Genomic DNA, 24218 nt, shown 5'->3' on the forward strand with positions numbered 1-24218 from the left:
ATCTCCCAAACATTAAAAAGTATATTATTTAAAACTGCTCCCATAACAATTTAGGATACCTTAATTTCCTGAATCAATGATATTCATACCTGGCAAGTCGACACTTAACCATGAAGAACCAACATGAAATTGACTGAGGGCCAGTTTGAGAAAGTGATACCAAAGATAAATCTGTTCAAGAACAAAAATTATGTAGTGGTCAACAAAAAATGGATTGAAGTATGCAAAACTTGTGGCTCAAATATTTCAGACAGAGACGCAACAACTTCCAACTTCATTCGACATTTGATACTGCAAAAAACAGCACTAAGTCGGGATTAATATTATATAGCTAGTGAGCTAATGCTAAGCTAAAATTAGCTTAACAGCTAAGTAACTTTTTAAAGAAACTTGTAAAAATAAACACAAATTTTAAAAAACATTTGTGATTTTTGTTAATTTAATATATCATGTCTCTTAAAATTGCATTACATTTGGTGAAGAGTGCATTATGACTTGTTTAGGACTAAGTCATAAGTTAAGAGACTTGACTATCTTGAAAAACTTGAGACTTACTTGTGACTTGCAACACAATGAATTGGTCCCAGCTATGGTTCACAAATCCCTAAAAAAAACACAAGTGTTAATATTTCTTGCATTAATTTCTTTATTTTTTCCCATCAAAAGAAATGCACAGATCAGCAAAGCTACTACATACAAATGGCCATACAATAGCAATTACATTTTTGTTCTGGTTTGAAGGTGTTCAGTAAATTCTGATGTGTCGTTTTTACACTTTGTACCTTGAACGTTTGCAGTTATGCTGCATTCGGCAAAAAAGTCGGTCAAATCAAATGTTCCAAGTTCAAATGAAAAAGTTCAGCCACAAACTACATATCTGAACAGCTACTTGTTACTGCTCCAGGGGAATTACTGTACTTACATACAATAAAGAAGAAACAAAAGTTTTGCATAGCTTCATTGTAATGTAGATACAGTACTTTAAGGCACTTCATGAAAAAATTAGGCATTTTTTTTTAATCCTACATAATAAATCCTTTTGCCACTTCATTCTAAAACGTCATCTCAATATGTAAGCTTACGTCTGAAAAAGAAAAAAAAAAAAAACTTCTCGTATCACATTTTTGCGCACTATGTAAATCTACTGAACTCCTCCACTTTTCTTTTGGCATTAAGTCTCAAGTTCAACATTCTCAAAATATTGAAGTTGGGTTCTTGTGCATAATATGACTGACACATTGTCCCATAACCCCACACAACCCAGTGTTTCTCAAAAAGACAAAAAAAAAAAATTGTGCAATGATTTGGGGTTATGTGGAGTAAAAGGCAACACGCTGTCAAAGACGAGTCCCGAAACGAAACAAAAATGTCTGGGCAAGTAACAGGTCGTTTCTTCATAGACTGGCATTGTACCGACAGTGATAAGGGTACATCTGACACAGGTAGGAGACGGTCCTCTTTTTTTTTAGATTAAAAAAAAAAAGTAGCATGTCTCATCTCTCCTCGGCCAGTCTGAAGTGTTGGTGGGGTGGCTGTGTGGTGTTGTAGTCCAGCAGCTGTATGTAGGACTACATGTCCCAGCAGCCCACTTGATATGGACAGAGGTAAAGAGGATGTATCTGCTCTATCCAAGCTGATCTTCATACTGTTTGCGGAAGCAATCTCCAGCTGGGAAGAAATCCCAGCAGCGCTCCTGGTACATCTTCCACACATAGGACTCCTGGAGTCAGACACACATACGTCAACATGAAAGCAAAATTAGAAGTAATTCACTTTTTGCACATAAAAATTTTGAGTTCCATAGACCAGATTGAGCGGACCGAGGAACTCGTTTGTTCTTCAGCCTGTCAACCTAGTAAATCAGAATATGGCTTCAGAGTAGCCTCAACGTACCTGGGTCGAACATAACGTATGCCGGCAGTTGAGCTCGCCATATTACTCCTGCCTCAAGGAGCGCGCTTTGTTATTTATTTATTTATTTATTCATTTTTTTATACTTTATTCCTTCCTCTGTTTCTGTTGTAGCTGGAAGATCCACTCCTCCAAACTCTGGTATACAGGCCAACGAAGCATTGTGTGAACTAGTTTGTCAATAACGGCAGTTATTCATATGTAAAAGTCCACATTCCAGCTTGAAATAGTTAATTTCAAAAACTCCATTTAAAATGTGCACCTTTGGAATTGCAAGACCTGCAACTTTTAGTTACTATATAAACAATCAAGCCTGTCTTAATAAACTGTAAGAAGTAGAAGAGGTTCAGTTGATGACCGTTGACTTGGTGGTAATGCCAACTGCCATTATAGTTGTCATAATTTCAGCTGTCATTATAGCCAATTTATATCACATTTATATCGAAATTACTCCGCTATAGCCAAAAAATGTTGATTCTATGAGTTAACAAAACAAATACAAAAGAGTTGTAGCTACACAGCTGTCAGGTATGAATGACAGATGAGCAATGAATATTGTTAGCTGGCATCTCACAGTTAGATTTTTATGCACATTGAATCATTGTTTTACTTCCAGGATTCAGGGCTTTGAAGCATTCAAAATGACTTACCAGCAGTTTGTCATATCAGAAATGACAAAATATGTAGTTGGCACTTTTGCATTTCATGAATAAATTTGAATATCATTGAGAAATGTCAAGTTTTACCACAAATGTTAATATCCTAATAAATGTGAAATCAATTTTTCTGTGGAAAACTGGACTAAAACAAGAAGCTACTGCATCATTTTACCTGATTCTATTTATGTAGAAACCAGATATGTTTGTACAATAATATCTTATTTAGGCAGAACAAAAATACAGGTTTGTAGTTTTGACAAAAGAAAATAAACCCAGTTTAAAAATCAACAGCATTACTGGTCAGAAAATTGAAATTTGATAAATAATTCGGCTTCAGCACAGACAGACAGCAGCACAGTATCTCGGACAGTGATGGAATAATTATAATGATTTCATTTTTTTCGGTCAATTGAAGCTTCCTCAGAAAAAGGTAATTAGTGAGAGTCATACTGTACCTGGCCAGTGTGCTCTGTCTCGTCCTTGTTGATAAGGTACATCAGGAAAAACCTTTAGAGAAACCACGCCAATGAGACAAAACAAAAATGTCGGACCAGAATAAAAAAAAAACATTACAAGTGTTCATATTCTGCTACCTAAATATTTAAGGGTACATGTGATTTCCACAATGCCGTGTAAACAGGAAATGTCAGATTCTGTGTTACCAGGAGACCATTTCTGATGCGTGTGTCAAACAAAGTAACACCATCTCATCTCAACACTGAATCACCTGTTGTTTCCCAAATCTGGTGTAAACGGCAAAGGGCCGCAGTATCTCTGTGGGCATCGCAGCTCCAAGTCCTGATGAATACTGTATGAGAGCACGCTATCACAAACCTATTTTCCAATAAAGTTCGTGGCATTAAATAGTAATGAAGCAACATAATGAGGTCGCGCTCATATCTTCCGGCCAGCTGACTGTGAGCGCAAATGGACTGAGACTTTCTATTGTCACGGGCATTACACAGAAACACTGGATAAGCAGCGAGTGCAGGGGAAACACAGAGGCAGATGGAAAAGAATACCTGAAGGGATCTAGTGTTCTGGATCACTGCGGCTATTAGTGACTGTGGCCCTGATGCTGTGGTGATGTGCTAAAGCCATCAATCATGTGGTTAAATTACAGAAAAGAGGCAATACGTGTTGGTGGAAGACAGTAATGATTGTTACGTTTGCAGTGAAAAAGGTAAAGAGCTCATTTGTAGGTTACATAAAGAAGGCGGGATACTCACAGGTAGTTGGCCAAATTGTGCTCTTGTAAGGTGTGAGTCTCGAAGCCGTGAGGTGTCGTGTCGAAGTAGTCATTACCGATCCCACAAATGAAACATTTGGTCTGGTGACAGAAAACCAAAAGATGATTAGAGCACCTGTTCACAGCTGGACAATGTGGATTATTTTTAAAGGGGCGCTCCACTCCTTTTACACATAATTAGCAGTTTACTCATCATGATAAGCACTATTCAGCATGTGAGCAGCTGTATAAAGTGCTCTGAGCTTTCTAAAACAAAATAACGATGATAATGTCATCAGGGGAAAAATACATCAAATTATCTTGTTACAAATCACAAATACTTGCTCCTAAAAATGTATCAGCACAGAATACAAAATACCGGCAATTAATTAACATACAAGGAATTTGTAATTCCAAAAAAATTCTATACAAACTGATATGATCACATTTTAGACATTATGATGCTCCAGTAGAGGTCTGAGCTGAACCCGCTTCATTAAAAAGATGAGCTCTGCTAATTTACCACATCGCGGGTTTGAGGAGGCCACCCAGGATATCTTGGAGGTGGGAGGCTTCGAATTAAGGAGTGCATGCTGGTTAGTTTCTGTCAATCAGATGCCTCATTTCTACTGCATGTTACAGCTCAACTCATCCCACTTTTAGTGCCAGGTCCTTCTCTTTGTTACATTTTTCATTTTTAGTTTTCAGCTGATTGCCATAGCGCCGCTGCATGAAACTGCAGTGACATCGTCCTCAATGCAGCACTTGCTGAATCCTTTCATCCGCAACAATTTCAGCACTTTGCCAGTTGTTTTGCATAGTTTTATGGGCTGCATTTTTTTTTAAAAATTTGGGGCAACAAAAACAAACTGCAGTCACTATTGTGGGGTAACTTGGCTAGAAACGGTGGGTTTATGCAGGACCTCGTCTCACTGATGAATGATTCTCTATGAACGATAAGTCTGCAGTGTTCTAGCATCACCTTCTAGTATTAGCTCAGCTCACTTTGAATCTTGAATAAGATGGTACTATAAAAAGTACCAGACGCTCTGCAACTCTTGCTGATGGAAAAAAGAGCGAGTTGCTTGTGTTGTACGTCGCTTTGGATAAAAGTGTCTGCTAAATGAAATTGTAGAATTGTAGAATTGTAGAGTTGAGTAGTCAGGCCGCACCATGTAAAGGAAACGCGTCAAAAGTGGCCATTAACTGACTAAACAGCTAAATGAAACTTTGGGAACTGAACAATTCGGCCACCACGGTGATGCGCTACCTCTGTCAGATAACCATAAGACGAAGAATTAAGCTGATTCCTTTTTCAAGAGTGATGATTTTAAATACAGTGGAGTCAGTAACTTCTTTACTAGCAACTATTTGAATGAGTACAAAAGATACATCATTATCTCATAATACCTTATAGTATAGTACAGTATAGTATAATACAGCGCAAAATAGTAGAAGAGAAAGAGAAGCTGGACATGTCACATGATTCGTGATTACATTTGGCCATTAATTGTTGTACATATTAATGTTCTACAGTTTAAACCTTGGGATAAAACTTTTTCTTTCCTTTTTTTTTAAATGATATTGTAAAAATAATGTATTTTAGGAATTTTTAATACACAAATGCAAACTATGAAAGTATTATGTTGCATTTTTTCTGTCATTACAAAATACTTCAAAGTAAATAAATAGATTAAGTACATTTGGCTGATAAACTCACCATCTCTGCATCAGGGTTGTCTGGGCTTACTTCAGTCGCTCATGTTTTAAACTAAATATTTATTTTCCCCTGTCACTGCAATCTCTTCAGGACCAAAAGTGTGCTCTGACCTTCATCTGACTGACTGTTGCTTAGAGGACTCTGAAGAGAGATGGAGAGCTCAAGAAACAAAAGTAGGCCACATGTCTAAACTCCAGATGCCCTGAAAGGAGAGGAATTTTCTTTTCTGACAGTTTTAAAGCTTGTGGGCTTACTGTCTGTAAAATATACCAGACTTAGTATGACATGGTGACTATTAAGAAAACTCTTAGCACGCAAAAGATTTATTACTTCCTTGTCTTTGTTATAGTACAATAGGTGGTTTCAGTCATCTGCAGCTATAAATACTGTACATATTCATATTAACTTTGTTATCAAAGTAATTTATATAATTGTAATATGATTATACTTTTGCTTCAAGACAAACATTAAGTAAACGATAATTATCCATTTCATCTGGTTACTTTTATAATTTTAACCATCATACTGTAAATACGGTCAGTAAATCATAATATGTTCCTTTACAGCAATGAAACTCAACTTATTGCCAGTGACAGGGTGCCAGGTGGCCCAAAGATTAATTCACAGTGAAAATAAATTGATCACAGTGGATTTATTTATTTATTGCACTCTAAATGTAAATAAGGTGCCAAGGTTCATTAAGAAATAAATTAAATATATATTGTTAAAAATAAAATACCAGAAAAGCATTCCTCAGATGTGGAGGGCCCTGTTTCATATTTTTTTCTTTTCCACTGAAATTGAAAAAAAACTCTAATGTTGTGTCACTCGTGTTTGCACACTGACTTCAAAACGTCTGTTTGTCTTTTTTTTTTAACAGCTTTACAGAAGCTGTTTGACCAAGACACAGTGAGGAAAATGTTGGGACAGGACAAACCTGCAACAACAAAGAAACGGCTCGCATGGTATCTTTTTATCATTCGGATAACCTACTGTCAGCAAGTAAGAAAGTAATACTCGGGTGGATGATGATGACGGCGAGGGGGATGTAATGAGGACTGCACACAAACAAAGAGCAACAGTGTGAGGACCAAGAAGCAACCTCCAAGACTGAAAAATGAGGCCAATGTGGAAAAAATATCTGCAGTTCACCAAATGGCCACCTGAGGCTGGCTCCACAAGCGAGTCAATCCTTATAAACAGTTATTCATATTTAAGTGGGACCACTTGTGAGACGGGCTGTCTGCAAGCGACACTATAGTCTGTAATTCAGACCCAACCTTCAACCCCCCACCTCACATTTTTGTTTAATTATCACCACTTTTGGATCCAAACAAGCAAGACAACGAGAGCCGAAAAGCCAAACTCGAGGCTAAATACCTCGGATCCTGCATACGGTGCTGCAGTGCTGCTTCAACTGGATTTGCCTCTAGGCAAAGATAAATGAGGACAGTAAATGTCTAAATGTTGAATTTAAAAATTCATTGAAAAACAGAAGGATGTATTTAACTTTTCATTCATTTTATCTGCTAACTGTTATTGTCTTTTTTTATGAATGGACCCCTTGCCGCCTGTTGTTTTGCAAAAGTGGCCTCCTGCCAAAGCAAGTTGAGAATCCCTGTTGAGTACTACCTCCATCCTCAACCCACTCCTGCTTCCTCCTTCAGTGCTCCACAGGTTAGCAACTACGGGTGAGAATTCACTCTCACCTCCATGTCCTCTTTGACTTGTTCCTGCTGGTCTCGCAGCTCTCCAAAGGCATCAATGATCAAACCTGAAATCACACCGAAACTGCTGTGAGAACATCGTATGTACTGCAACTCTGCAACCACAATCTTAAACCCTTCACTTCCTCATGAAACAGTACGGAGCGTTATTTGGATCGACTACTGATTAAGGGATTATTGTAAAATCTGTGAGGAATATCAGTGTCTTTGCATGTGTGGCCATGAAATACACTGGGCCTGATTCATGAAATATAGTAAATCTGTGAGTACATCTGCACATAAAACATCTTGTTACTGAAAAACTACACTGGATTCATGAAAGCTGCAGAAAACATGTGTGTAGCTCATGAATGCCAATCATTAGTAAATTGAGGCTCCCACTAGTCAGTAATTTGCGTACATCCCCACCCATGAATAGTCATTAATCACCATACAAAGAGGGGATAATTACTATGCATAGGTGCAACTTGTCACCTGTGAATATGCTGTAAACAGACTTGTTACAAAAGCATCTGCGTATTTTGAACATAACAGAGCACAGTATAAATTAAAATTGTAATTTCTAATAATGAAACATCGGAGCTACTAATATATTGACAGATGCCTACACACATGTAAATTTCCTTCTGCAAACACTTGACACACAAATCCGTTCTGCTCATGTTTCACGAATGAGACCCAGTAAATTTTGTTGAAGCAATCTTTGAGAGATATTTTGTCTGGTGGAAAAAATACACTAAAACAAACAGTAAAAAGTGTGAGTACAGTTCTGAAGCTCACCCTGGATAATAGCCAGGAGGATGACAATAACAAAGAAGAAGAAGGTGATGTCAAAAAGGATGCGGTAGAGCTCATAGGGGTCACCAGCCGGGTCCTCGATCTCATCCCCAATACCCCCTCCTGCTCTCACGCCAACGTACATGTGGAACAGGTAACACTGTGGAAACACAGAGAACAGACCTCTTCAAGTGTTGGTGTCTGGATGTGTTTATAATTAAACATAAATGTGACAGATACTTACAGTCATCATGTCATCACACTTCATATCTGGCTCATCCTCGTCCTCGCTCTTGTTGTAGAACTTCCTGAAGAAGTTGAAGGCCACCACAGTGTAGAGATAGACCACGACTGCCAGCAGGCCCACTGTCAACACCAGCTGAAGGGAAAAACAGACAGCAGGCAGTGAAATATCAAAAACTCCCTGTCTTTTTATGTACTTGGTGTAGAAACACACAAGACAAAGCTGCCAGCTCAGATTTGTTTTATCATAAAAATGAGTTAAACCCATACGAGGAACATGATGGGATTACTGGTTGCTAGAATGGAGAGGGGAGAGTGTAGCGCAGTAACCAATCACACACACATCATTTTTATATTCATATAAATAAATGTTTACATCTGACGTAAAATTCCATTCATACGCAACTCGGACACTAATGAACTTAAACAGCAGCAACAGTCTCAGCAGCAGTGAACTGAATTTGGACTGACAGGGTGATTGATCTGCACACAGGCAGCTTAGTGCAGGAGGTGTCGGCGATTCCTTGCGGCCTCGCCATTTGGGTGCGTTTCCACCCTCAGAGACTGAGGTGACATTAAATTTTGATTTGTGCCTGTGGTCAGTTGACATGAGAATCTCCCCTGCAAGAACTGACAGTCAGAATTTGGAGTGAAATGCAGGCAGTAGAGCCATTTGAACTGAAATGTCAAAGGATGCTGGGTGCATAGAAATTTACATTTCATTACAATGACATTTACGAATCCTCGCCTCCTCTGCTTGCATCTGCCTCAGTTCTGCCAATTTATGTTACAAGAGAAAGATGCAAGTATTGGTTGCAAAGATACAGGACTTGACACAACACAAAAATTTGCTTGTTTTAACATCCATTATCCATTACAACATGTTGCAGTGTGATACCAACCACTCACTGGAAGTGTAGATATTTCTCCCAGTAATCAAAAGACCAAATTGCAGTTAAAAGGAAAGTAAGATAAGTCATGTGACAAGACACAAGTAGAATAGGAGCCCCACGCTGCTTTGTGTTTGATGAATGTGTAAATATCTTACAGTCTGTTAATATCAAAGCCAAAACTAGTTTTACACAAAATGTAATTCAAGAATATGGGGAATTATGAGACAATGGGCCCCTGGGTACATATACGCTCAAAGCCCCTCCTCACCTCCTTCTGAACATGGAAGCACACACACAGACTTTGTGGTGGTTTTGTTTCTTATTTGTTGTTCTTTTGCATGTCTTTTTAGTCTTTATGTATCTTTTTTGCAGGTTGTGTGTCTCTTTTGTGTATTTTTTTTTGCTTTGAGACTCTTTGTAGTCCTTTGTCTCTTTTGGGTAATGTGCTTTTTTTTGGTAAATTTGTTTTATTTTTGCAGTGATTTTGTGTATTTTAAACATTTTGTGCCTCATTGAGATCATGAAGGGTCTTTCTGTAGTATTTTTTGACTTTTTTTGTAGATATCTTGTGTCACTTTGTAATCATTTTGTGTCTTTTTGTATCATCTTGTCTGTCTTTTTAGACATTTTGTCTCTCTTTGGTGTCATTCAGTAGTTATTTTGTGTCTCTTTAAAGTTATATTGTGTTTTTAGGGTCTTCTTTGTCTGTTTATAGTAATTTAGTGGTTGCTTTGCCCCTTTATGTAGTTATTTTGCATTTCTTTACAGTTCCTTTGCGTCACTTTGTGGTCCTTTTATGTCTTTGTGGTCATTACGAGTCTTTTTCCTGTGTGATACATGTTAATTTGAGTGACATTTTGCAGGTGAAGGCCAGGGGCCCCTGTGACACTCTGGGCCCCTGGGCCTGTGCCCCGTAGCCTTGTTTAGTAATTCACCCATAATATCAAGGCTTGACTGTGTAATTTTGCTTCAGACTTTCTGTATGCTGGTGGTCAAACTGCTGAAAGCTGCTGAAAGTTTGTGAGAAAAATACATACATAAAAGTCCTGATTCTTACACGATTATGTTTTTGTTTCTTTGCTCTTCATAAATAATCTGTTAAAAATCAAAAAGGTCATTACAGATAAAAGATCATGGTTGTCATTTGTGTTGCCATTTACAGCAAAATTCAAAATAACTGATTTCTTTCTACAGCATTTGACTGCAGGCATGACATCAGTATTATCCAAAATACCATCAGTGGGGCAGGAATATAGAAACGCTGCTAAAAGTGGTTTGCGGTTGAACATCAGGGAATAAACAGGCAGCGGTTATAACCCAACTGTGACCACCAACTCTGCAGTGTCCCCTGCTGTTTGGAGGAGGACCTGCATCCTCCTCACCCTCACCTGTTTTCCGTTATGTGTGACAGAGGAGAGGATGGTGCGAAGGGTCTTGAACCCCATGGCGATGTCCAGCAGATGAGCGGCGAAGAAGAAGTTGTTGTAATGGCCCAGGATGGACATGGTTGTGTACCACACTAGATACAGGAAGGACTGGGGAAGAAACAAAAAGAGAAGATAATCACGATCCATCTGTTGTGTTTTAATATCATCCATCAACCCATTTATCCAGCCATCCATCAAATGATTGACTCTGCCATCCATAAAACCACAAGACAGAGACATTAATCATCTCAAACTGTACTCAAACTTACATTGTCTGTAAACACCACTCCCATTTTCCAGATGTGGTACTTTGTGTCAATTGAGCTCAACCTGGCAAAAAAAAAAAAAAAGTTAATATGAGGGGCGCATATTTTTATTTGACCTCTATTTTTGCTTCAAGCTGTTCTGGCCCGACTTCTCGTCATCTGTGTTATCTCTCACCAGGACACCAGAGAAGCCTCCTTGGCGACAGTTTCCTCCGTAGGGTTGAAATCCAGGGCACTCTTATCCAACCCCAGCAACTCTGCTATCCTCTCAGCTCCGTAGAGATCTCCATACTTTTTGATCACCTATAAGCAGCAAAACAGAAACAAAAGTAAACAAGTAAGTATCACTAGATTTGGTTTATGGTGTGTTTGCACAACAGATTACACAAAAGTTTAAACACTCACTTTTCGCTTGACAAATTTGTCCCAGTAGTTGTTGGGGAAGGAACTTGTAAAACAGAATAACAAATCAGCATTAATTATTTGTTAATAAGAGATAATGACTCAGAGATGAGTAGTTCTGCAGTTGACTCACGGAGTATTAATGACCAGTCTGTCCCACTGTCCCTTGATGTCATCATCTGACGGCTGCTCTGTGATGTAAAGACCCGCAAACTCCAACTTTCTCGCTATCTCCTTCTCACGTTTGAACACCACCAAGGGCACCTGGGACACAAAGGGAATTTGGCTGCATCAAGGCATTTTCACATTCAGCTTCTGTTTTTATTTATGTCTGAAATAAAATCTGTAGCACTTGTCATTTAATTGTTGTCACCATGACCTCTATACCATAATTTTCCATTTTTCATGCTTTACAGAGAGATGATAGGAGAGGGAAGGACCTGCAGCAAAGGACTCAAGCCTGGGCTGCTGCAGTCCCCAGATTTTCTGCAGTTTTATACTTCCCCAATGACATATTTTGCTTAACCTCCAGCACTCTAAATAAGGCTTCAAGAATATTTACTGCTAGAAATAGCTTATGTGTTTAATTCATAAGTAGCGTCCATGCATAATCACATAAATAACACATATATATATTATACATATATTTGTTTATTTTACACTTAGGGTTCCCACACATTTTCCTTGATAAAATTTCAAAACTTTTCCATGACTTTTCAAGAACCATATTCATTTCTTTTTTCCTTGTCCCACATGCCTGCCCATTTTTTTAAACATATCAGATTCAAACTCTATTCAAACATAATGTGAGCTAGCTGGCGGAAATGAAGAAACAAACATGACGGTAAAAAAAAAACGTTGTCACACATTGACTAATATCAGAGCTATGTTACGTGATCAGCTCAGAAAAGAAATTTGCCGTTATGTTACATTACACGAAAGATTACTGTAATAATTTCATTACATGCAACAAAATTGCATGACAATTTAAATGATTTTTTTTTACTAATGCCATGACTTTCCCAGGCCTGTAAAACGTGGTTGTGAAATTTTCAGGTTGTCCATGACCATGGGAACTCTGTTCAAAATATTTTTTACTAAAAAGAATTAAAACAGCATGTAAAGTAGTTCGAACCCGAACATCATTTGTAAATATTCATCCTAACCCAGCCTGGCCTGTTCAGACTGAGCATCCACATTCTAGTCAACATGCTGCATATCCAGCCTGTTTAAAGCTAAAATTGACAGGGAGTGCATTGCTGTGTCTGTATGTCAGCGATCGCAACATAAAAATGCTAACAAGCACTATAAAGCTTTTTTTTTAAGTAAAAAATACAAAAAAAAACCCAAATTTTGTTTAAGATTAGTAAGATTGTGAGAGGGGTGTTTGTGTTACTGTACCTTCAGGTAGTAGTATCCCACTACACACAAGAATGATATGATTGTGTGCAGTACAGCCAGAAAGCGAAGCGTTGGCGCCATGTAACCTGTGCTCTCCTGCAGGACGAAATACTCAAGAGCACCCTCATCTTCCTCCTCCTCCCCAGTTCTGCCTCGACCATCCCAGGGGTCTTCATCATCTGAGTAATCACCTGTCACCTGAGACAATGAGATGTTTAAAGGCAATTAATAACAGAAATCTTCTACAGCAGTATTACAGAGTATAAATTATGTGTGCTTACTTTGTAGAAGAGCAGAATGAAGTTGATAGCAAAGGCGACAAAAAGTGCCAGAAAGCGGAGGTTGTAAAAGTTTCTGGCCAGGTAATTCTGTAAAAAAAAATAATTACTGCATAAGTTGTAAGTGTGTAACAAGCTCACTTGTACTCTCTTGGTGTGCTTTAGCTAACAGTTCTGATCTTAATTTCTGTGTGAGGGAAATATCTGACCAGCATCTTGGTCTGGTAGACTTCCAAGCCAGCGAAGAAGCTGGCCATGAAGGCCTCTGGTGGTTCCTTCTTTTGGCCGAGCCTCTTCTTCGGGGCTTTCTTCTCCTCTAGGGAAGGCTCTGGAGGGACTTCGTCTTTGGCCTTATCATGATCCTTCTTCTCACCATCTTCTGAACTGTAACAATAATTTCCCAGTTAGTGAGAGTCTGATGCATGCTGCTGCAAGGTCACAGACACACACACACACACACACGCATTTGTAACAATGAGGGGAACAAAACCATAGATACACCTTACTCATTCACATCCCACCAGGAGTTAAAGGGTAACTTTGATATTTTCCAACCTGGATCTTCTTTTTCAATGTTTTTGTGGCTAAATGATCGATGGGAACAACAATTTCAGAATTTGCTTTATAGTTGAGTGAGAGAGCTACAGCCGACAGTTGCGAAATAGGCTGCAATGTAACTACTTGGGGCATGTGTGCACTGTTGATGAACATCCACTGAAAGTGCTTGTTTTTGTCGCTGACAGGCATTCAAATCAACAGTAATTTCAGCATGAACCATAAAGATGCAGCATATTTTTATAACTGGCTATGTAACTTAAGATAGACAGAAAGACAGACAGACAGATAGACAGACAGATAGATATGACTTTATTGTCATTGTATATTGCTAAACAACGAAATTTTGTTCGGCCGCATCTGTAAAACTTAGCAGCCTAAATATAAATTAAAACAGATATAAAATAGACAAAACTATCACATGTAGGATAAAGGCCGCAATAAATAAATAGATAAATGTAAGAATGTGCATTGAAATGTAAGCTTCTTCTTAAAATTCCAACCGATTAGTAAAGTGCATAAGTGTTCTTTACAGTTATTGCACGGTTCTTGGAGGGGGGTTTATGTTCGTGGCAAGCTCCTGAGTTCTGTAGTTTATCCACCACTTTGGGGGAAAAACAGTTTTTTATTTGGAAAAAAAAACAAACTAAATTAAGGGTTTATTTCAGCCAAACCACATTTGAGATTGCTGGATTAGTGGCAAAAACAATTGCTTTTAGTGGATGTAATTGGCAGTGCAAACATGCCCTAAATGGTTACATTTTCATACAGTTCATGTTCCAAAAATTGGTTTTCCAATTAGGCACTTGGACACAAGCACATGGGACAAAAATGGTCCAGGTTGAAAAATGCCGGGCTTACCCTTTACCTTCAATGTTGTTAAACTTTTGACAATTTTCATACTTCAACCCCCTTCCTGAAGAATTAGAAAATGATTCATACAACACTACAAAAAAGTAGAAGTGGCGGACAGCGAAACACAATGATAGACGGCGCCATCAGAAAATGCTTTAAGATGCTACAATCACATGATAAACACATCAACTGCAATTTGACAGAGGATAAATAATGATCAAAAAACACTCACTCTCCTTTCTCTGAGTCAGATTTGTAGTCTCCATTTACAGCTTTCTTCTTTGCAGCCAACTATAACAAAGACACGACCATCAATCACTTAAACAGTTCAAATATAATAACAGATGCGTTTCAAGTAAAATGTCAATAATAATGTTGCAGTGTCGTTAGTGTCCGTCAGTAAAGACACAATTAAGGAATAGAAGTAATTTGACAACATTGGATTTATCATAAGTTCTGACCTGCGCCTTCTTCTGCTTGACAGCGCTGGCTATGGACGGAGCGTCCCCCACCACCACCTCAGACACGTCCCCCAATCCTGGCTCCGCCCCGTGTTTTCCCTCCTTCTTGGGCTGTATGTTCAGCAACTCCGCCATCAGGTCTGCCTCTCCTGCATCTCCCTGAGCCATCTGACCCATCTCCGCCAGCGCCGATGCCTCATTGGCCTCCATCTTCTCCATCTCTAACACATCTCCATGAATCCCAAACTGGGTGGGGTCTGGCATGTTCCCCAAAATGTCAGTCACCTTCATGTTCTTGGCTCCTTCGACGAGGCCACCCCCAAACATAGTGGTCCACAAGATGTGGAAGAAACCCCAAATCAAGCTGTAGACAAAGTGGAGGAGTCCTGTGATGATCATCCAGAAGAAAGAGAAGAAGCCTCGCACCATCTCCCGTATGCTCATCTTCCTGAACTTTCTGTACTGCCGCCTCATGCTCTTGAGAGTGAGCAGCTGACGGAAGCGGCAGAGGCTTTTTTTCATGGAGATGCAGGCGACCGTAAAAGCCGAGGAAGACTCCAACATCACGCTCTCCTCCTCTTCCTCCTCTGGGTTTTCAACCACACTCTGGTTGTCGTCCTCATCCTCCTCTGGACGCTCCACCGGATCCGGCTCTGAAATCTGAGAAGCCAACTGCATCTCAAAGATGGTGTCCTCGCAGAAGTTGACAAACAGTTCCATCTTCTCGCTCTCCCCGCCTTCATTGACGACATCGAAGATAAACTGTCGCTTTGACTCTTTCACCTGAGGCTTCTCCCACTGGGTGCGACTCGACTCTGTGATCTCAAAGTAGACCCTCTCGATGCGCTTGGCTCCTCCCATGATCTCAATACGACCGAGATAAGGCTCGAAGTAGCTGAGCACGCTCTCAGCCAGGTCGAGGAACGTCGAGAGGCGAGCATCGTGAGGCATATGCTCAGAGAGATTAGTCAGCAGCACAGCTACATTGAAGCCAATGTCCTTGGCGGGTTCATGAAATCGCTCCACAAACTGCTCGTAGTTGAACATGTCGTTCTCATCGGCCTCGGCGCAGGAGAGAAGAAACTCAATCTCAGACTGGGAATACTGTTTCTGGTTCTCCATGGACTTCTGGAAATCTTTCTTTGAGATGACCCCTTTGCTCTCGGGGTCGTACTCTTTGAAACTATCAGAGGTAGTCAGGTCCTTCAACTTGAGGAACATGTCGAAAAACTTTAGGATCATCTCCACGTTGCTGGAGGATTCCACCAAAGTGTCCACCATTTGTTTGCCAATAGTTCCATTGACAACATTACCTGTGAAGTAAAGGAGAGAGATGCAAAGACGATTAGTGCACATAATAACAAGCAACACTCATGCAGATTAAGGAACAGTTTTTAGGATTTACTGGTATCTAGCAGTGAGGATTGCAGATTGCAACTAGCTGAAACATCTGTGTGACAAGTGTGAACTCCCTGTGAGAATTCCTTCTCTGGTTAAGAGTTTTTTTTCCAAGAGCTAAATTATCTGCAGAGATCTCTTCTTAAAAAATTGAAATAAAGCACTTTTACGTTACAAATCAGTGGTTCTCCTTTGCTGTTTGGTACATCAAAGACAGGCCGCTAGCCCAGCATCTGCCAATGTGTCGTCACCTTTCTGCTGTTGTAACTTAAGATCCAGACATTCAGGAAGTTTTTACCAGGAGTCGAATTATCCACAGAGGTCTCTTTCTCCCCAAAACAAACAGACCTGGTGACTTAAACCAGTTTAAACACTGACTAAAGCAGTTTCATGAAAAAATAAATAAAATAAAAAAGTGTTTTTCTGACACTGTGTTGCCCATCGTGGAAGGACTGCTAACTAAAGTGGCTGAAAACAAAAGGCCCTATCTATAGAGTCAGTGTTTGGTTCGTCTCTTCTACTGTAGAAACATTGTGTATTTACATGGACAAGGCCCCGCTCCTGATGTAGATATAAATGGCTCATTCTAAGGTAATGACATGCATGCTTATGCTTAATTCATTACATTACTTATCTGGCTCTAAGTCCTACAAACTGGCCCTTTAAGCAAAGCAGCCTTGGTAAATATCTGACACACTCTAAGCAAACAAAATAAAAGCCATCACAGATACAATATCCTTGTATACTAATGTCGTGAGTCATCAGCAAGTAAACCTTCAAGAAGAGAGAGCATCATGACGATCATGTCCTTCTGAAGGTCCAGCAGCTCCTTCAATAATTCAATCTGACTGGAGTCCTGCGAGGGAAAGATAAAAGAAAAAACCTTGTGACTCACGCTACACTATATCACACAGACTACTGATGGCCTGCCTGTAAGAGTAAAGCCACCCTGTCTAATATCCCTGAGAGATCAAGGCTGCCTCAGATTGTAGGGACCCACGAAGGCCCTGCTGGGGCCCAGAGGGGCCTTCTACGTAAAATCCATCCATCAGCACCAGGGTTAATGTTATTTTACTGTCTAAGAGCAGATGGCTAGGTCAGTCTGACTCATTTAGGGTCTCTATGGAGTCTGTATTCAGCATGCCATAAATCTGAGGCGTACTTTGATGTGCTAAATTCAGACCCCTCCACCTGTGCTCTCCGTCATACAGGCTTCTACTGTCCTTACTGATGACCATGGGATGAGGTTAGGCAGCTGGATTTCATCCCATTCATCCCATTTCTGGGTAATTGGGTAGGAAGGAAATATTATGGATTTGATGGAGTCATACATCATATAGCTGAGTGGAATGACATATGTAATTGTACTGCAGTAGCCTGAGGTTATTCTTGAGCCTGGAGAGCCCTCTAGTGGCCACAGATATTTTAAAGGAGCTGGACACATACTATTGGTAGATGAAGTACTCAGACTGTTACTTCGCTAAAAGTAGCAGTTCTCAATGGTACTCCATTACAGTACAATTACTGGATTTTTCAATGTCGCTCCAGTCAAAGAACATTAGTTTTGTCAGAAAAAAATGTAATAAAGGTAAATAATACTCATCATGCTGCAGAATAACATGTTCATTACTGTACATCTCATGTTTTATGTTATTGGATTATTATCACTGATGTATAAGCAGAAATTTAATCCCTGGGACATCTGGTAGCCAAGTAATTAAGATGCATACAATGAAGCCCCTTAAAATGTATACAGCTTAAACACTTGGCTACAAGACCTCAATATTAAATTTCATCTCATGCATTAATGCAAACCCTTATTCTATTCCAGCAGGCTTCCTCTGTTGCATGTCACACCTCCCTCTCTCCCATTATCTACACAGTAACTGTCCCATACAGCCAAAAAAGAATAGGAGATAAACACTACACACTAATGGGAACTTAAATCAATAATACTGCAATATGTTTTATTAAAGATCATATGTTTTATATGTAAAACCTTAATTTGCAACTTTTTTAGATGCTGTCACATACATAAGGGGATTAAAATGCTAATATTTAGGGTGTAAACAACTACATGGGAGCCAGGGGGAGCTTGGCTCCTCTTTTTAAAATATGAGCTCCCCTGGAAAGATAATTTGTGAAGAGGGGTCTCTCAAATATTAATTATTTGCAATTTTTTCTATCCATTTCTATTTTTATGCAGCTTTATCATCATAGATCAGGCATTCAATTAGACTGTTTGATGTACAATTTATTCATGAAGGTGATTCATAACTACGTCAGATTAATAATGATGTGACATGCATGCTATTTTTGCCATCACCGTTGAAGTGTTGCGGTGCAATATCTTAAACTTCACTCACTTTAACTCAATAATAAGGAAATAAAAAGCTTCTATAGTCTCACCCAGCCTATTCATTTCTTTGTTTTGCAGTCAGCATACAGGCACGTCAAAAAGAAAACAACAAAGCTTTCTATATATACTGAGATGTTTGACTTTGATACCCATGTTGAGGTTTAATGAGGTCATTAATTGATTATTATACATCAAATGTGCTGACCTAAAGCAATGCGACCTCGTCTTCCCGAAAAGCCATGGTTTAGTTTGCACACTGAATATATGCAAGAACCTCAAAACTGTACTTAGGCAGAGCACAAAAACATAGCAGTGCCACCACATTAGAGCAAACAAAAGTACAAACCTGGGATAACTTCATCTGCATATTGGCAAAAACATGCAAGAAGCCCACCACTGCGTCCCACAGCCTGCTATGAGCCAGACTCTGCTGGTTTCCAATACATGGACCCTAAAGCACACAGCAGAGAGAAGGTACAGAGAGAAAGGACAGATTATTACAGAGCATCATCAGTCTTTAAGCCAAGGGTTTTAATAAGAACTTAATGTGGTGCAGTGTGTTATAATATGGCACCTGGATATACTCTGTCAAAGAGTTGAAGACCTGTTTGGCCACTGCCAGTGCTTTGGAAAAGTTTCTCTGACCTGCTTCATCTATAATATCTTTCCCAGAGTAGTACCAGTAAAAATCACTGATGGATTCCTGAAAGAAGAATAAAATGATTTTTAACATAAGAAAACGTGAATGAATCCACATTTTTTTCCTAGATCTGACCATAATAATATCATACCTGAAGTCTTAATAGGTAGTCTACAGTACTGATGATGATGTTGACTGTAGTTGTGTTTCCTGTCTGAGTTCTCAGGAAGTTTTGAAAATCTAAAAGAAAAAAATAAGTTGAAACAATAATTGGTTGTACATTCACACCCCCAAGCCTCTTAAACAATGACATGCAGCTTATTTAAAAGGAGAAAAGACCACTGTTAGGTTTTTCGCTCTGAGCATTTTTTCAACATGCATGTATTACTGAATGGGTCTCCCAGGCACAGGCCCAGGGGACCAAAGTGTAAGGGCCGCCCCTGGCCTTCACCTGCAAAATGTCACTCAAATTAACACATACTGACTACAGAGTCACAAAGCAAACAGAAAAATGAAAAAAATACCCTCAATTAGGCACAAAATTACATCATCACTTTGGTTGTTTCGCCGTCTGTCATTTCCTCTGGAAATAGTGGGGATAGTAATTGCAAAGAACTAACACTGATACTCTTTGGTAACTGGGGATAGCTACTAGGAAAAACAAAAGTGCTTTCCGTTTTCTGTTTTGGTTGTGCAGCAGTTGATCCACTTCCTCTATACCATATATTGGGCCTTTATTTTCCAGGGTGGCAAACAAAATTGCATAGTGAGAGCGAGGCTCATTGGGAACCATTCTAATCACCAATGGAGTCATTATTCTATAGCCATTACACTGTGCAATAAATATTAATCTCTTAATGATAAGTTAAAGCAAAGACTTGTCTATTTCCACTTTAAGTTTGGTTTATGCAAAAGTGTCCACCTACCATTGTTGTGGCCCTCACAGAGAAGCTGCAGAAACCTAAAGAGATCCTTAGTGAACTCATCGTTCTGCAGTACCTTGGAACCTGAGGACAGGAAACAAGATTAACTGCCCCTTTCAGTGATACGAAGGTCAGAGACCCATCATTTTAATGTCAGTACAGGCATAAAGGCTTGCATAGCTTTCACTTCCTCGTGAAGCTGCTGTCTAGCTGTCAAACGCCATCAAATTATGTGCACTATATTTGAGGTTCAGAACACACAGACAAGGTATAGTGCATCATTTTACAAATTAAAGACAAGTTTTATAAAGGAATAAAACCGAGCTTTGTTGTTAAACACCAGCAAAGCTTTGCTGTCTCCTACAAACAAAGCTTTGGCAGATTTATTTCTTATTACACGCTGGTTAGTATCATCAAAATAATAAAAAAGAAAAAGTCCCACAAAAATGACAAGCACTGACTTCTTACTAAATAAGAAGTGGGGAGATTTGAGTCAGTTTGGGGCACCTGACCATGGACTGAACAATCTATCCAGATGTCAAAGAAGCATGCATGCGTTCCTTCAGTCCAAGGTACAAAGAAGGTGGTTGTATTGCATTCAGGGACAAGGAGGGAGGAGGAGGAGGAGGGATGTGGGTAAAGGAGGACTGAAAGGGAATGAGGAGAGGGAGGGAGGCGTTGAACGAGAGAGCAATCAAGATGTCAGCATTGCATAAAAATGAGTAGAATCTAAACCATGTATTTACCCCGCTCACTCACGTTGACTGCGACCGATGAGATAAAAAACATGATCAGAAGAAAACAAACAAACAAAACAAAAGCAGACATAAGCAAAGGAGAAGACATTGATATTCAATCAGAAGAAGTAGGAACAGGAGAGAGTGATAGCGCTATATATATATATATATCTTTACATACTCACACTGATTGGCAACATTGACATGCAGTTACATTTAAACAAAGTCTTAACAGTACAGTCTGCTCGCTAGGCAGGTGTTTAGACTACAGGTTAGACAGTTTACCATCACTTATGCCTGAGCTTATGAGGTGACAATGAGCTGGAATATGCATGAGAAGAACTTATAAATTTATATACTGTATGCAACCCATCAGATCAAATAGACACCTCTGATTAAATGTGGATTTTCTAATGTGGATGTGACTGTGAGTGCTTTTAAGTGGCAGACAAGGCCCAGACAGGACTTAGACATACAGTAGCACAGGTTTACCTGCATGATGATGACGTACAACATGACACAAGAGACGCACGTGACATGGAGATGGGCTCGCACAACAGCAAACTAAAGAGCAGATGTTGTCGTCAAGCTAACGCTGCGTCATTCGTCTTGCAGCCGATTATGAGCCTAACTTAAGGACGTTAAGAATGAGACACATCATGCCACAAAAAGATGTCTTCATGTGTCCTCAGAGATATCTCTTATAGCTTGTACCGTGGTTTGGGCCACATCTGTAACACTGAATGGCGGAAACTTCAACTGTTGCTGAAGAAAAAAAAGTTTGTCTGCTGAACAAATGAAGCTATAAATTCCATAACCTGTGTTTCATTGTACAAAGATACTCTCAGATCTGCAGTAGATCAGCATTCAGCAACAACACAGGGTAGCATATAAATTGCTGAACTTTTAATATTGAGGTTCTGTCTATACTGCGCTTTTTCATACAGTGATACAAAGCATAAAAATCATTCTATGCCACAGATATTGAGTTTTTTATTCAGTACTACCTTAAGATCATAAATACGTTGCCTCAGCGTGATTAAAAGTCTTCTGGTGGAAGACACGTTCCTACTATTGTTGGTAAATCAACATCTACGGCTACCTCAGAGAAGTTTAACATGTTTTTTTATCCTCACTTACTTGATCCTTCTTCAGTAACCATTCCCAGACCTTCAGCTTTATTTTGCCTTTCAAATGCATTTAGGTCCAGAACGCTGTAAGAGACAAAAGACAAAGCCTGACCTATGACATATTTCCTTTCTATATTCTCTATTTCTGCAGTAGGTATTTTAAAGGAGCACTCCAGCAATTTAGTGTTGCACTTCCGTTAAGTCATAAGATTATTAAGAGACAGTTCAAAATATAATGGCCAAAAAATGGCTGGCAGTGTCCCAGTCTCAGAAGCAATTTGCCATTGTCAAAAATAAAAGATAAAAATAAGTCTCTGCGGGCGAGGGCCAATATTTGGGCTGACCAGGTGTAGCTAGTGGATATCCAAGCTAAGACTTCCTCTTCTGTGCACCGGTCATTTTGGCTAATCTCTATGAACATATATCTGCATATGACTGCAGAGTAATTAAAAAATATGAATAATAAGCTAAACTGTCACCCCTGGGTTCCAAGTTTGCATTTCAGTGTGTTCTTATGGACAATCTACCTGCCATTCAAACATGATTGATCAACACTAGAGTAAAAATGGAAACCAGAACACTTCTGGTATCAAAATCTTGTCATACATATGCATAAATATGCAGAATCTGTTTATAGAAATTAGCAATATCCTGACTTTAAGTCCCTAATATAGGTGAAGCTCCAAAATCACTGGATTTTACACCTCCCATAGTTCAACCAATAGTATGTCTTCGTTAAAGTTTTCCTGACTGGGAGACACCTATGTCTTTCAACAGCCCCAGATTTTAAATGAAGCTTTCTGTTAAATCATTAGTCTTAAAGCTCAAGCTCAGATAATCCTGATGACATAACCAAGGTTGGTTTCTCAGACCTGACAAAGCACCACCAAAGCCACAGAAGACAACTGTCTTCACAGTCTGGGTAGTGCTTCCTGTGACAAGGAAACTGACCTTTCTCAGTATAAACTGTGAAGTTCCCATTTAGTATTGGAGTCTGCGATTCTGACCCAAACATCAAAATAGTTAAACCCCTCCCACCAGTGCTCCTTCAGAAGCGTCCCTCTCACTCCCACCCAATGGCAATTTGTGGCTCGGTCTGAACCCACTTTATTTGATTCCCATCTACAGACCCATGGTTGTGTATGAACACCAGATTTTTTTTCAGCACACACAGACATGACAGCTAGCAGAACGTTCAATATTCGCTGAATTCGGGGAAAAAGGTGTATTGGATCAGAATTGCTGACTGCACCAGGTGCTTTGTGTGTGATACTTGGTGATGGTTGGCTTCATTACCTGCAAGACATCATCAGTCCAGACAAACTTTTGAAAAAGCCGACATCTCTTTTTTCCTTCAGGTAGTCCAGCATTTTCTGCATCAAGATAAAAGCACAACAAATGCGTGGGATGATAATAAAGATGCTGTTAACTACACGGATTGTGATGTCTAGATTAGAGTAGATGAGATTTAAATTTATTGTCATTACACAATACAAGTACAGTACAACAAAATGAAGTTGGCATCTAACCAGAGTGCAAATAAACAGTAAAGTGCAGAATAGTACAAAAGCAATATGTACAGGGTATGAGTGAAATATATATATGGTACCTGCTGCACCAGTATGTTTCCCCCGTTGAGGATGGAAATGCCGAGTTTGAGGGTGAAAATCACCATAGCACCAAGTCGACCTGATGACCACAAATCATACATCACATAGTGGCAATACAAAAAGTGGCAAAAGGCAGGTGAATGTGCCTCTTTCTACCTTTGCTGGCACCGATCATCTGAAGCACCATCTCTGCAGCTCCTCGGTCATGGAGTCTGGCTTGCTGGTAAAGCATCTTTTGCTTCTCCATTTCCTTTTCCTGTGTGAAATTATAACACAGTGAGGCACCACTTACGAACATGACTCAAAATTAAAGTGAAATGCAGAGCAGTATCTGAAAGAAATCAGTTGCACCTCAAATGTTTTCTCTTTTCCTTCCTCATCTTCTTCTTCTTCACCTTCATCACAACTCTGAAAGAGAGCAGAGTGTTCAATCTGCAAAACTTTGCATACATTTCAGTCAAAGCAATTTAGAGAATGAAATACCTTTGCCATCATATCTGCATATGCAATATACAAGGGATCCTCTTCCAAAGAACTGACAAAAAAGAAGATAAATATCTGATGGTTAAAACCTGTGCAGCACACCATCACATCTCTTATTTATAGTAATAATCAGCA

General features: G+C 39.4%; 1 protein-coding gene across 1 annotated transcript in view; it reads right to left on the reverse strand.

Moving 5' to 3' along the window:
- Positions 1–632: 632 nt before the first annotated feature.
- Positions 633–24218, reverse strand: part of LOC121953328 (ryanodine receptor 3-like) — a 112216-nt gene continuing 88630 nt past the window's right edge. Inside the window, exons 76-103 of the mRNA XM_042500355.1 lie at positions 24084–24135; positions 23952–24008; positions 23757–23856; positions 23600–23679; positions 23287–23363; positions 22001–22074; positions 20870–20887; positions 20127–20207; positions 19352–19440; positions 19135–19263; positions 18907–19011; positions 16976–17057; positions 14804–16116; positions 14575–14633; positions 13142–13316; positions 12936–13022; positions 12655–12852; positions 11387–11517; positions 11257–11299; positions 11027–11154; positions 10855–10915; positions 10547–10693; positions 8267–8401; positions 8026–8182; positions 7228–7292; positions 3800–3900; positions 3026–3077; positions 633–1720 (exon numbers count right to left, since the gene is read on the reverse strand). Of these exons, the coding sequence (XP_042356289.1) occupies positions 1625–1720; positions 3026–3077; positions 3800–3900; positions 7228–7292; positions 8026–8182; positions 8267–8401; positions 10547–10693; positions 10855–10915; positions 11027–11154; positions 11257–11299; positions 11387–11517; positions 12655–12852; positions 12936–13022; positions 13142–13316; positions 14575–14633; positions 14804–16116; positions 16976–17057; positions 18907–19011; positions 19135–19263; positions 19352–19440; positions 20127–20207; positions 20870–20887; positions 22001–22074; positions 23287–23363; positions 23600–23679; positions 23757–23856; positions 23952–24008; positions 24084–24135 (3892 nt within the window). The 3' untranslated portion in view covers positions 633–1624. The remainder of the gene's footprint in view (positions 1721–3025; positions 3078–3799; positions 3901–7227; positions 7293–8025; positions 8183–8266; positions 8402–10546; positions 10694–10854; positions 10916–11026; positions 11155–11256; positions 11300–11386; positions 11518–12654; positions 12853–12935; positions 13023–13141; positions 13317–14574; positions 14634–14803; positions 16117–16975; positions 17058–18906; positions 19012–19134; positions 19264–19351; positions 19441–20126; positions 20208–20869; positions 20888–22000; positions 22075–23286; positions 23364–23599; positions 23680–23756; positions 23857–23951; positions 24009–24083; positions 24136–24218) is intronic.

Source organism: Plectropomus leopardus, chromosome 14 (assembly GCF_008729295.1).
Source record: "Plectropomus leopardus isolate mb chromosome 14, YSFRI_Pleo_2.0, whole genome shotgun sequence".
NCBI classification, from domain to species: Eukaryota; Metazoa; Chordata; class Actinopteri; order Perciformes; family Serranidae; genus Plectropomus; species Plectropomus leopardus.